The sequence below is a fragment of the Python bivittatus genome, unplaced genomic scaffold, assembly GCF_059951505.1.
Source record: "Python bivittatus isolate LINGU-HERP-01145 unplaced genomic scaffold, Pbiv_v1 ctg000480_np1212, whole genome shotgun sequence".
In the NCBI taxonomy this organism is placed as follows: Eukaryota; Metazoa; Chordata; class Lepidosauria; order Squamata; family Pythonidae; genus Python; species Python bivittatus.
In genome coordinates this window covers 82,787,988-82,801,174 of record NW_028277075.1, presented here as the reverse complement: position 1 = coordinate 82,801,174, position 13,187 = coordinate 82,787,988, and the positions used below count along the sequence as shown (strand labels likewise).

The following is a 13,187-nucleotide window of genomic DNA, read 5'->3' as shown; positions in this document are numbered from 1 at the left end:
AAGTCACCATCACAAGTCTCAAGAAGATAGCATCCCTTGACAATAATTTAAATTTAATTGAGTGGCTTTGATCTGTCACTTCCTGTTAGCTTGGAATACTTTATGTGGTGGTTTTAGGTCAAAATGGGATGAGCTCCTGAGATATTTGGAAAATTTGAAATGAATGCAGCCATGAGTTTTTTGTTGTTGTTGTTTTCTTTTTACATCAATCCTGTAAAATTGGAACCAAAGTGAGTGTACTGAGGAGAAAAATCTAATGGTTGCTGTAAGCTGCAGCATTCAGAAGATGAGTAGAGGACTTCCCAAAATGGCTGAAGAATATAGTGATTCTAACAACTGGGTTTGTTTTACCATGTTCTGTCTACATTATATAATCTGCATTGGGTAATGTGTATACATCAGTCAGTTGTTAGGGTTTTTTAATCTAAAATTATTGAAATTAATTGATGCATAACTTCATAAAATTCAGCTGCAGTTATTTTTGTTAACTGAATATGCCAGAAGCAGAACAGAACAGAAACTTTATTGATTTAGTCATCTGACCATATCAAAAGTATAAAACCAATACAAATATACAAGTAAATAATATTTAAAAAATAGAACAAATCATAATAAGTCATCACCCCTGCAGTTAACCCCAGTCTGATTTAAATAGTCTGTCCTCTTCAAAATCGCCTTTGATATGAATAGTGCAGTCTTACTAGTGATATGCAGGTTCATCCCCTGCAAAAAGTAGGACAATTTATCCTGAGTACCCCAGTATTTTTTAGTTTTTAAGTAGCAATCTAAATAAACAGTCCTTTCTGTTGATTATAGTTTGCAATCAAAGAGGATATGTGCAAAGTCTTCAATAGCTGGTGTACCACAGATACACAGTCTTTCCTTAAATGGAACTCCATGGAATCTCCCATATCTTACTATGGAGTCTAGTTGTTCAAAACAAGCTCTTGAAAAAGCTCTTCTGAGATGTTGGGGCATATAAGCTGTTAAATACTTTTCTATCTGGGAGGCTGATTTGTGCTGAGCCAGCCACTTCAGGGACTTAACATGTTTAAGGGATGCAATATCCTCTTGGGCAGCCACTTCTATGACCCTTTGTTCGAAACTTTTCTTGGCCTTCAGATCTGATTGGACTGGGAATTGGATGGAGAATCCATATTGTGATATGGCATTTGAGAATTGGACAACCCAAGTGTGAGAAGGCATATTATACAACCGCTCTTCAAAACAGAGCTTGGGTAGTCTATCTGGGTCCATAGATAAGATCTTCAGCCAATAGTTGAATACTTTAATTACTAAATGACTTTGTATAGGGGGTATACCCTGCTCTGCTCTTATTGCTGGAGTTGGAGTAGATTTGTCCACCCCCAAGATGCATTTCAAGAAAGTGGACTGTATCTGTTCCAATAAGAGTACTTTTATATTGTATATCCCCATAGTTCTGCGCTCTATGTAATCATTGGGATTATTTTGCTGTTATATACCTTTATGATTGGGATTAGAGAACCTGAGTAGCTGTGATTGGTGAACTGCCTTATAGCTTGGCACTGGCTGTAGCCCTTAAAGAACGCCTCTTAAAGTGTGGGAGCCAGGAACCTGTTTCTGTAAAAACAAGTCCTAGGTATAAATAGGACTTAATCTGATCTATATGTTTCCTATCCAGGCTCCAGTTATACCTAGTCCACCTCTTCCCAAAAACAACTCCCTTGTTCTTAGTCTTACTGATGGTTAGGTAGTACTAACTGAATATGAGTCAACACTGAACTTGGTTGAGAGTTGAAATAGATGTGATGTGGAAGAGAGTTATCACCAGGATTCTCATTTTTTAAAATAAGAGCAAATGGCAATCATTGGGACCACTTGTTAGGTTGGGATTGAATGAGAGAGCTCTAATTCTTTCTTCCCAAATTATTTGCCCTAAACACACACAGACACACACACATCACCAACAGTTATTTGCCACAATGACATTACAATGATAGACCAAGATTAATCTACAGATACTCTCTGTTTAGGAAGAACTGACCTGGAGAATGTCAATCAGATCCTCCTGCATCAGTTCTGTGATTAAAACTACTCACCCACCTGCACCCTGCAGCAGCCACTCCAAGCTCTGCCGTGCTTGCACCACACTGCACCGGCATCTTGCACGTCCTCCCCCACCTGTCAGCTGCCACCCCAAGCCCCGCTATGCTGCACCAGCCTCTCGTGCACCCCCGTACACATCCCCCACCTGGCAGCAGCCGCTTACCCACCTGTTGGCCTGCTTGTGACCCACCTGGGATTTGCAACTTCCTACTGGCTTCCCCACTTACTTTGGTTGTTGGAAGCTAGCAGGAAGTTGCAAGGAGGTCCTTGCTTAATGACTCACTTAACGACAGCAACAGGGATTGCCGATGTTGCTATGACTAAGCGATGCAATCGTGTGACATCATGTTTTATGACTTCATCACTTAGTGACAGACATTTTGGTCCCAATTACCATCATTAACCGAGGACTACCTGTATGGTATTGTATTTATATGAAAATCTAATAACTATTTCTCCTGTGTTCCTACATTTGCTACCTTGGTCCTAGAGAGTTGGTCTCTCATCTTTCCTTTGTACTTCACAAGAGAATATAAAAAAGCAAGAGATCTATCACAGTGTCTGCTGCAAACTGTCCTGCATGGCTCCCTTTTAAATGTTACCCTGTGATTCCAAAGAAGGATTGCCCCCAAAGTTCATGGTGCTGTTTTGGTTCCCTAGGCAACAGAATGGGGTTCAGATGAAGATACCAGGAGGTCTTGTCAAAGTAAAGGAAAAACTGAGGTAAGTCTCCTGTCTACTTCTCCATACGTACGAAGACCCCGTCGTTAACCTTTATGATTTTATGTAATTGTTTCTGGGGAATTTTCACCTGAAAACATGCAATGTGAAATGCTTAAAAGGATGATGCTATAACGAAAAGGTAAAATATGTGTTGCTTTCTAGTGATACATTTTCAAATTCTGTATTGTAGTTTTTAGGCCTCTTTTTCATGGGAATTAAAGTTAACCTGCTTCTCCAATTTTTTGCAAATCAAAGAACGGACTAGGAGCAATGGATTACTGAGGGACAGATGGGTGCTAGTGAGATTTGCTTGCAGTATTTAGCTCATATTTCTGGGTCTTGATTAAGAGTAGATTTTGTTTTACCATAATTTCAGGGCAACATGCTTTTTGATTTAAATCACCACAGCTTTCATCCAGCTAACTCCTTCTTTAGTGTTCCACTTCTGATTCAGAAAAGTTACAGGTTCACAGAATACAGTTCCTTGGTTTGAATGAAATCTGTGACCTATGCCTTTGTTTCCTTGAGATAAGCCATTTGAAGTTGCATGGCATAGCCTCTCCTCCTACTTGGCACTTGAACAGATCCTCTGCAGGTTCCTCTGCTGGCCATGCTACAAATGCTTCCATATCCAAGACTCTTGGATCTTTCAGAGGTAAAAGGTCAGATGCCTGGTTTATACTGTAGGTTAACGTGCATGGGAAAATGTTCAGCAAATCCACCCCAAATCCTACAGTTAGAAACCACTTTACCATCCCAAAAAAACTCTGTGTAAAGGACTGAACTCTTTCAAGGCAGAATTTGAACAACAGCAAGAACAACAACAACAAAATCCCTCTGCCCTAACAAGTCAGTTCTTATCCTCTTAGTTTTCCAAATGATTACGTTTCTGTCCTTATTTTTTCAAGGTGGAATACAGCCCATATTCTCTGTCTTCCCTAAAAGCTGCTTGTAAGCTTTAGTAATAAAGAGTCTCGCAGACATGAAAAAGAAACTAGAAGAAGAAAATTAGTGGTAAATCCTTCCGGTATCTCCTGCAAGCTGCACAAAACTGATTAATAAAATTGTTTGCCTGAAGAAATAAATAAAAATATCTGAGAATGTGTTAGTAACAGTATTTTCCAGCCTGCAAGGTACTCAAAGAAAATTAGGACAGACAGCAGCAAATGTATTAAAATTGTCTCTCTATTCCTGAATGAATTTTCTTTGAAAAGACAGTGGAATGTAGTCTGTTTCCTCTGTTCTTAGATTCCCAGATAGAGTCTAACTAGCTCTGGAGACTGTGCTCAGTGATGTATGTAGTATGGAGATCAAAACAGACAAGATGGTGATCATGGCATTGCAACCCAAGCCCAACCTCTTTTGTATGTGGCTTGGCACTGCATGCACATACAAAGGAACACGGCATCATTCATAATGTTGCAACTGCCATCTTGCCTGTTTTGACATGTATGCTGCTGCTGCTGCTGTTTTTTGAGATGCTAGTAGAAAACCCTTAATGGTATCTGATCTGTAACAACAGGCCAGCCCCAAGATCCCACTGAAAGTGCCATCATCCAAACTCTGCAACTCCAGCATGGGAAGCACAACTATCTCTTTTCTCAAGAAACATAATCTCTGCTTTCAGTTTTTCACCCTTATATACACTTGCAGCAATGATATGTCCTATGAGAATAAGAAGTTTGCTTGGGTAAGCTGTGAGAACTTAAAACACCTCGTCTAAGAATGTGGTACCAGTAGCTGAGTTAATAAGGTGGCACTTCTCTACAGCCTGTGTGAGGGTAATGACGCTAAGTTTAATTTCTTCCTCAACTGATGCGCTGCTATCCATTTGGCATCTATATTCTGTTGTGCTCTTGAATGCTATCAAGGAACCTATAGAACAGAGAAGATAATAGGATTGGGCCCAAAGATAGGATCCTTATTTAGGCACCCTTATGCAGACTAGAAAATACTGGAAGTGGAAACCCAATCCAAGCCCCAGCTCAGTGACCTTATTCTGCTTCTAGGAATTACTTGGTTTAGGGTGCTAGAGAGCTATGAGGTGGCTCATTCTTAAAAGACCGCTTTCCCTAACTGGCTGTCTCTAGACTGGAGGAAGATGGGAGGAGCAGCTTATTTTACTCTGCTTTGGAGGGAACAAAGTGAAAAACAAAATTCCCAGTAACTGCTTCTTAATCCTTCTTTCTAAAACCCTGGCGAGCCATCAGACAGTTGTTGTTCAGTCGTTGTCGTGTCTGACTCTTCGTGACCCCATGAACCATATTGCGCCAGGCCTTCCTGTCCTTCACTGTCTCCCTGAGTTTGCTCAGTTTCATGCTCATTGCTTCAGTGATGCTATTTAACCATCTCATCCTCTGCCGTCCTCTTCTCCTTTTGCCTTCAATCTTTCCCAGCATCAGGGTCTTTTCCAAAGACTCCTCTCTTCGCATTAGGTGACCAAAGTATCTGAGCTTGAGCTTCATTATCATTTATACATTAATAAACTATCATTTATACATTACTCGTTGCTATTTAATCAGGACAAACATAACATGCAGAACACTGGGATTGTAAAATGGGTTACTTCTGATTACTAAAAGAGAGTTGCATTTTTATTTTCCTACTATGTAAAAGACAGTTTGCAGGTAGCATATCAATACATCAGGGAGAAGACCAAACTGAAACTTTCCTGATTCTGATGAGTTATTCCACTCGCAGTGTGATTGGAGGAGAATTAAACGGATGAGATCACAAAACTCAGCTCCAAGCATATATACTTTTGTTTGTCATGACTTCAATTGATAGTCCTATGTAGAATAAACCACAGCTTATCTATTTCTGAAAGATAATGTGTTGAAGTTTTGCTTCCAGGCTGAGAGCAATTTCAGATCTGATCCCTGTATGTCTGATCAAGACATAATGGAAATGAAAGGTAAACCATGCGAACCTCTCCAAGGAACGCTGTGATCTTGACACACTCATTCTGTGTACTCCCCAGGCCAACTCTGGCAGTTCACATTCTGCTATCTGTTCAAATGAATATCTTAGCTTCCTTTATAACATACATCCCCAAACAACAAGGACATCTGGCACTTTGTTTGTAGGCCACACTTGTAGCACTTATTATGGATAATGTTTCAGTGACATGATTTCCATTTCATAAATGAAAGGAAGTTGTGATGTCTGTAATTATGGAAGAATCTTTCTTTGCCTGCAGGGTGTTTTGGAGTGGTTGTGTATTAACAAAACACCCAAATAATTTTTTTCAGGAAATGTTTGGCATCATGCACACTTCTATAGTGGGAAACTGGAAACAGTGTTTTTGACCTTCTGGAATAGCTGGTTATTCAGCTACAGCCTCTGTTTGGTGACCATTTACAGTCTCCAGCGAATGAGAACGAAATTGAGCACACGATAATTTGAGCAAGTTATGTTTCCTGAATATATCTGAAACTTACTCCTTTCCCCAGAAGCTGTTTAAACAGAAGTGCATAGAACACAGCTATTTCAAGCTATAGGTATTTAAACAAAACCAAACCTCTGACCCATAAAAAATGGCTGCAGTCAAAGTTGTTGACATTTCTTTATAGAATAGCCTAGAGGGAAAAACAGTAAAGTATACTTTTAATCAACCAACTAATTTCTCTAAAATGGAAGAGAATAAAATGCATACAAAAGCTGCTATTATTTATGGATAGGAAGTCTCTGTACATAGTAATCAGAGTGTTTCTGATTATGCAGTATCACCAGAGTGTTGCATCACTGTTCACAATTCATATATTTTGGAGATTTATTAAATTCCTCTAAAATGGACTATTGAGCAAAGAGACTGATACTGAATGAAATATGGTGATTTCTTTTTTCCTGGTGATTGGATCATATGTTGTCTCAGTTTGCCAATAACCCAGTTCTGTTTTACAGAATATATTACAAGTGGATTCTTAGTTTTATGAAAATGAATTATCAGGGCTTGCTCAATACTGAATTTTAACAAATGCTACAACAAAGATTTATTTTATATTTAATCTTACCTTTACGTACGTAGCAATCTGATTTTTCTCAGCTCTAATTCAATGTTTATTGTGTATTTTTATTCTTGATAACTTTTCCTTCAACTGGTAAATTGCAACTCTTGATAAAGAGGGCAATTTGAATCTACCAAATTGAATTTATCCTGCTATATTATGTGTCTTTTTAAAAAATCTTCTAAATAAAGGAAGATTTGAACAGTATTTAATATCTGTAGTTCTTTTACACTTGCTGTGTGTTCTAAATACTTTTGGGATTACTAGGTTTAAAGTAAACTTTTTTGAGATTACTAGGCTTAAAGTAAATTTTTTATGAAAGGCAGACACCCAAACGCTAAAAAAATCAATGATATCCTTGATCTTTTCCAAAGAACTTTTCTCCATTTGGGGAAGTCCATTACATAATTTTGGATGTATCCTCCTTGAATAAAGTGTACCTTGATCACTTACACGCTTAGTATCATTTTTGGTGTTTAAAATTAAAGATACTATGGCACAAGTGTTTCTAAAAGTTATGCTCTATAATTTATGGTTATATTTCTCCAGTCACACTTAGCAAGTGATAGACAATTGCTATAATCTTAGAGGCATGCTCATCTGTGTTTCTGTAGCATGGTACTTACAGCAGAGTCTGAAATGGGGGATATGCGGAATTCTTGAATGCAGCAACAGAACATTCCAGACAACTCTGGAGCATTCCATTTTTCTCCAGAGCATGCTACCCAACAGCATGGAAGTGGTTGCTGGAATTAAGTCCTCCAAACCAAAAACAGTTTGAGATGTTCTGGACATGATATTCTGAATAAAACAAGCTTTTTTCAGAGCCAGACCACCTCTAGAAACTACTAAGTACTAATTAGTTCTTCAGAATGTTCTGTTCCCAGATCAGCAGATTTTTCTCAACCTTCATCTGGAGCTAAACTCCAACAAGTGTCAGCTTACATTACACTTAGATTGGCCATCTTTCTGTAAAGTGTCTTTTCTTGTCTTTGCTTTAGGAAGAATGCCAGAACTATGTTCGTGTTCTTATTGTTTATGGCAAGAAGGTTTTCACTTGTGGCACAAATGCTTTCTCACCAGTATGTTCCAGCAGACAGGTAAATTGTGCCCTTCCTTTTTCAGGAGAAGCCAAAGAATTAGAGTGGAAGTATGATCAGAGGATGCCCTGTTTCTTATAAATCACTCTAGGGATGAGATACAAACATTAGCATTGTACTAATTGAATTCTGATAGGTGTAACTGTAAGAGAGAAGGAAGAAAAAAGTAGTAACAAGAAAGGGCAGCATACATTAGAATACAAAGATGGCTAGTTACAATTATTAACATTAAAAAGTTGTTAACAGTGCAGGTTGGTAGTTGGAGTATCCAAGTGTCAGCATTCTGTGGTGTACCTTTTTTGCAATATAGGCAGGTGTGCCAGTTCTACCTGCTACTAAAAATTATATCTGCATTCATTAGTTTATCATGCCTGTACTGTTGTATTGAGCTGTATGTGAGGTGCTCTGGAAAATGCCTGGAAACTACTCTTGGTCCAAAATATGCCAGCCAACCATTTAAAGTAAATTAAAAAACTAACTTCAAAATGTGGGACTTCATAAAGGGAACATGTGATTCCATTGCTGGAACTTGCTTCCAGTTGTTTCTGGGTTAAATTCAGAACTTTGCAATAGTCACTAAAGCCCTTCAGTTTTGGACTGTCTTAGCTAAAGGGCCACTTTTTGCCATGTGAACTGGCTTATTCCTACTATCTTCAGCAGAGGCTCCTGTGTGTCCCAGTGTCCCCATAAGCAGTCTTGCATACTTGGAATCATTGGGTGCATCTCCAGGACTAGGACTTTCTTCAGAGCGTGCCTGAGGACACTCATCCTTTCCCTGCTTTAATGGATTTTCAGGGGGGTAGCTAAAATCTTCCACATTAAATACAAGCTTCAGCTTAAATCATGTGAAAGAGGATCTGAAATGGGTGAACAGTAGTCTTTTAGGTGAGAAGTTAGATGAAAAGACTGCACTAAGCAATTTTGAGAAGTTGAAGACAGGATGCTGGAAGTGAGACAGATCCAATGGCTGGCATGGAAAGTTCATCAGTTGGGATCCATAGATAGCAATGGAACAGATGTTTGTTAGGACAACAATACCTTGTTTTAGAAATCCTCATGCAGAAGAGATGGGGAACCTTGGACTTCCCAGATACTACTGAACTACAACTTTCTGTTACTTCAGCCAGGTTGTCTAATAATGAATGATGCTGGAAGTTGTTCAGTAACATCTGGAGGGCCATTTTCCCTGCCCTGCTCCTTAGGACTTAGGTCCTAGTTGTGCATGTTTTAAAAATAAAAATATAATTAACTGTGTACAAGAGCATATATGTGGTGTGCCACCCCATGGCAGATCATTACAAACCCTTTTATCATAGTTCTTGCCCTGATTGCATATAGCATTTTCCAGAGTTACAGTAATGTGAGATTTTACACAGGTTTTACACAGGTTTTGCTTGGCCAGCTGTGTTTTCTGTTATTGTTCTCATTGTTTTATCTTCCCGCTCCTTTTTTAAAACGCAGGTAGGAAATCTTAGCAAAATAATTGAAAAAATAAATGGGGTAGCTCGCTGCCCTTACGACCCCCGGCACAACTCGACAGCTGTGATCACATCCCAGGGAGAACTGTATGCTGCAACTGTCATTGATTTTTCTGGACGGGATCCAGCCATTTACCGCAGCCTTGGAAACATCCCACCTCTTAGAACAGCACAGTACAACTCTAAATGGCTTAACGGTAAGAACTCTTGGTGAAGTTAAGAGTATTTAGACCAGCTGGGCAGTCTTAGGAAACTGTATTATTTCTCTTATCTCATAAAAATCCAGGCTGAATACAGTAGGAAGGAGCTTGCTCCCAGATTGAACTTCAAAGCACTAGAGCTGGTAAAATGAAACAGAAATAGGACCGATAAAAGTGCGGAAAAGAGACCGATAGAGCGCAAGCCTTTATCTTTTCTTTTTTGGAAGACGCATAGGGCAGATTCTGCCAGATATTCCATTTATGCTATTATTTCCTGCAACTGCATAAACATCTCTACTGTATTGCTTATATGCCACTATCTCTTAAAACAAATCATGTATCTTTAAAAGCTTGATGGCCCATGAAATCCATGTTTCTCATACCAGAATGTCACAACATTCAGCAAATGTTTTCCCCCACCCCCAGTTTCCCCTTCTATTATACAGAGACGAACTACTTCAGAAGGCAAACGTTTTCACCCTGGCCACTTCCAACCTATTGGAGTACTGTGACTTGTAGGAATCCAGGATTCCCTGGTTGTAGAGCTATTCAAGCAGAGGTGCACCATTTTCTCTTCTCTGGGGACCACATTTAGCCTTTGAGAAATATGCTGAGGCCACATGCCAAATAACAGTGGGTCAGACTAGTGAAGCATGAAAACAGATCTCCTTTTATTTTACTTATTTATTTACTATAATTAATCTCCAGTCATATATTTAAGAATGTTTACCTTCTTCACATTAAACATTACAATTTGGTTATACAGTAATATTTGAAATTCTCTGGGGTTACACCCAAGGGTTGGGGAGGTTCAGTGCATCTTTATGGCTTATATACTGAAGCCACAAAGCACTAGGTTTGCTATAATTTTGCTACAGTAAATCTCACAAATGAAGCTCCTCTGCTGGACAGCTTAGTACTTTCATTTTTCCAATACTTTCTCAGATGTGGGGTCTTTATGTGAATGTCTGCAGTATAACTATTGTTTCCCCAAAACTCTTAGTTATTGCTTACATACGTAGACCTTCTCCAGAATAATCTGTTCCCAATCTGGCCCTTCACCCATTGCTGCTGTAACCAAGTCCATCCACCTTGTTAGTAGTCATCCTCTTCTCCTTCCCTCCACCTTTCTCAGCATTATTGACTACTCAAGAGAGCTAGGTTTTCCCATAATGTGTCCAAAATATTATTATCCAAAAAAGCCTCTGCGTAGATGCAGATAATCTATTTGGAATTATTTTGTTGTTATAGCTAAAATGGAGACTACAAGTAAATGAAAGAATGCTTGATTGAAGGATTTTTCAAATGTCTTTGCTATTGTATTAATATTTGAGCCAGTGTTGTTTCTCATGTTTTTGAATATCATTGATCGAAAGAAAGATGTACTTTAGTTTTCTGGCATTTTGCTATAGTAAATCTGACAGTTAACAACAACAATTGAATTATTTCTTATACTGCACCATTTCATATGTGCTGGGAAAAGTAAACAATGAAACTACACTAGAATTAATTATTAATTATTATTCCCTGAAAAACTTAACCTCTGCTTATCTGGGTGATGATTACTGGTGAGGAGATGTTCTGGTCTTTGGTTTTCCTTTCTATTGTATCTTTTGAATAGTGTAGATGTTGTTTATCTCTATGTGCCTGTTGATGGCTGCCTTGTCTGAATACCAAGCTTCCAAGAATTCCCTCACGTTTTTGGATTTAGCTTGGTCTAAGATGCTGACAGTTTCCCAGTTGACACTACAGTTAAGTCTGTCCATGTGTTGTGAGATTATGGAGTTTAACACCAAGATGATCACCAGACGTACAATCAAGCAGTAAATAATACACTAATCAAGGAACTACCAGAGGGGGGAAAAATAAAACAAAACAAAACCCACACCCACACCAACATTGGCAGGGCAGACTACTGTATATAAACAGAGAGCAAACCTCATTCCATTCTAGCACTGAAGATGTTACTTAGCTGGGTAACAAAACATTTGCAAGAAAACAACCAAGCTCAGAGAACCCCAAGGACTCCACAGTTCAACCCTGAGCTACATATATTCTCTTCTGTTGAGACCTTGATGAATATAATGTGGTGTTGAGCTGTGCTGTAGTGTCTGAATTATTTTCACAGTTAATTCTTGGTGATTTAACAAAATAGATTTAATGGGAACATGGCATTCCAAAAATTTTGTTGAACTGTTTCTCATTGGTAATGATTCACTAGGGGAAAAAAAACCTGAAACATTTTATTTTATTTTTAATCATTTATATAACCACCCATCTCAAACAAGTGACTTGGAGGGCTTACAAAGATTTAAACACAGAAAACTGCCTCATATATCCCCTCTGGCTCCCAAGGATAAGCCAAAACCCCATTCAACAAAAGCATATCAATAACAACAGAGCACATCTACCCACCTGATGGAAATGCCTGGAGAAACAGCAAAGTTTTCAATGCCCTGCGAAAGGTAATGGGGTTGGGGCCATCTGAATCTCCTGGGGTGATGCTGTTCCACAGGGCATGTCCTGCCACTGAGAAGGCACAACTCTGGGATCCACGAAGATGGCATTGTTTAATACAAGGGACCTGGAGCATGCCCTGTCTATTTGATCTGGTAGGTTCCAGATTTTAGTGGAAGCAACTCCCTGAAGTGGTTATATGGCAAGGCTAGTACATGTCACCCCCTCTCTCCACCCCTTTAGAAATAAGGATGGCTATTCCTCATAGCGCCACAGTTGGCTCCTCTGCATGGCATAAGCTTTTGTCATGTATCTTTAATCTAAAATAATGTTTATACTCTAAAGCAGTCTTGTCCATATTTGGCCACTTTAAGATGAGTGGACTTCCACTCCCAGAATTCCCCAGCCAGCATGGCTGGCTGGGGAATTCTGGGAGTGGAAGTCCACTCATCTTAAAGTGGCCAAGTTTGGACAAGACTGCTCTAAAGGTTCCATACTGACTCACCTTGTTTAAATTTTAGCCCTCTTTTCATGAAGACTTTCAGCAGAGCTTTTTGTGTTTAATATGAAGTTTATATAATATCAAAGGAGTTCCTTTATTTTTACGTGATGTAAATATGCAACATTTTTCAAGCATTGTTAATGTGCATGCATGATTGGTTAACTTTTATGTGCTCTTTGTTTAATAAAGTTATAATATGTTTCTCTTTGCATTGGGGAATATTGTACTTCAAATACAGATGAGAAATCTGAGCAAAGGTCATTCTTGCTAAAATTGTAAGTGGGTACCTAGTTTCCATTGCTGTGGCACTTGTTATATGCATACACCAGCCAACTCACAGATACAAATTCAGAATTTTTATCCCATTCTTACTTAACTATTCCATTAAAAATTGACTCAGGCAAAAAAGTTTTATAGGACCTCTCAGAGTTAGACTTTAATAAAGTCTCTAGGGGATGGCTGTTCCATAGGTGTAGGTGGTTGTTAAGATTGCCATCATGTCTTCCTTGTGAAAGCACGGTCTCCATACTGAATCTTAAAGATTGTGCTGTACCATGGGAGACAATTCGTAATGGTGGTTTCAGAGTGGCAACTCTGACGCGGGCAACTTCATCTGAGTTAACTGAGTATTT

General features: G+C 38.9%; 1 protein-coding gene across 10 annotated transcripts in view; it reads left to right on the top strand.

Moving 5' to 3' along the window:
- SEMA5B (semaphorin 5B) overlaps positions 1-13,187 on the top strand; it is a 476,652-nt gene that overhangs the window by 358,181 nt on the left and 105,284 nt on the right. For all 10 annotated transcript variants that reach the window (XM_088146436.1, XM_088146435.1, XM_088146434.1 and 7 more), the window contains 3 exons: positions 2,749-2,811; positions 7,820-7,918; positions 9,380-9,593. In XM_088146436.1, the coding sequence (XP_088002562.1) occupies positions 2,749-2,811; positions 7,820-7,918; positions 9,380-9,593 (376 nt within the window). The remainder of the gene's footprint in view (positions 1-2,748; positions 2,812-7,819; positions 7,919-9,379; positions 9,594-13,187) is intronic.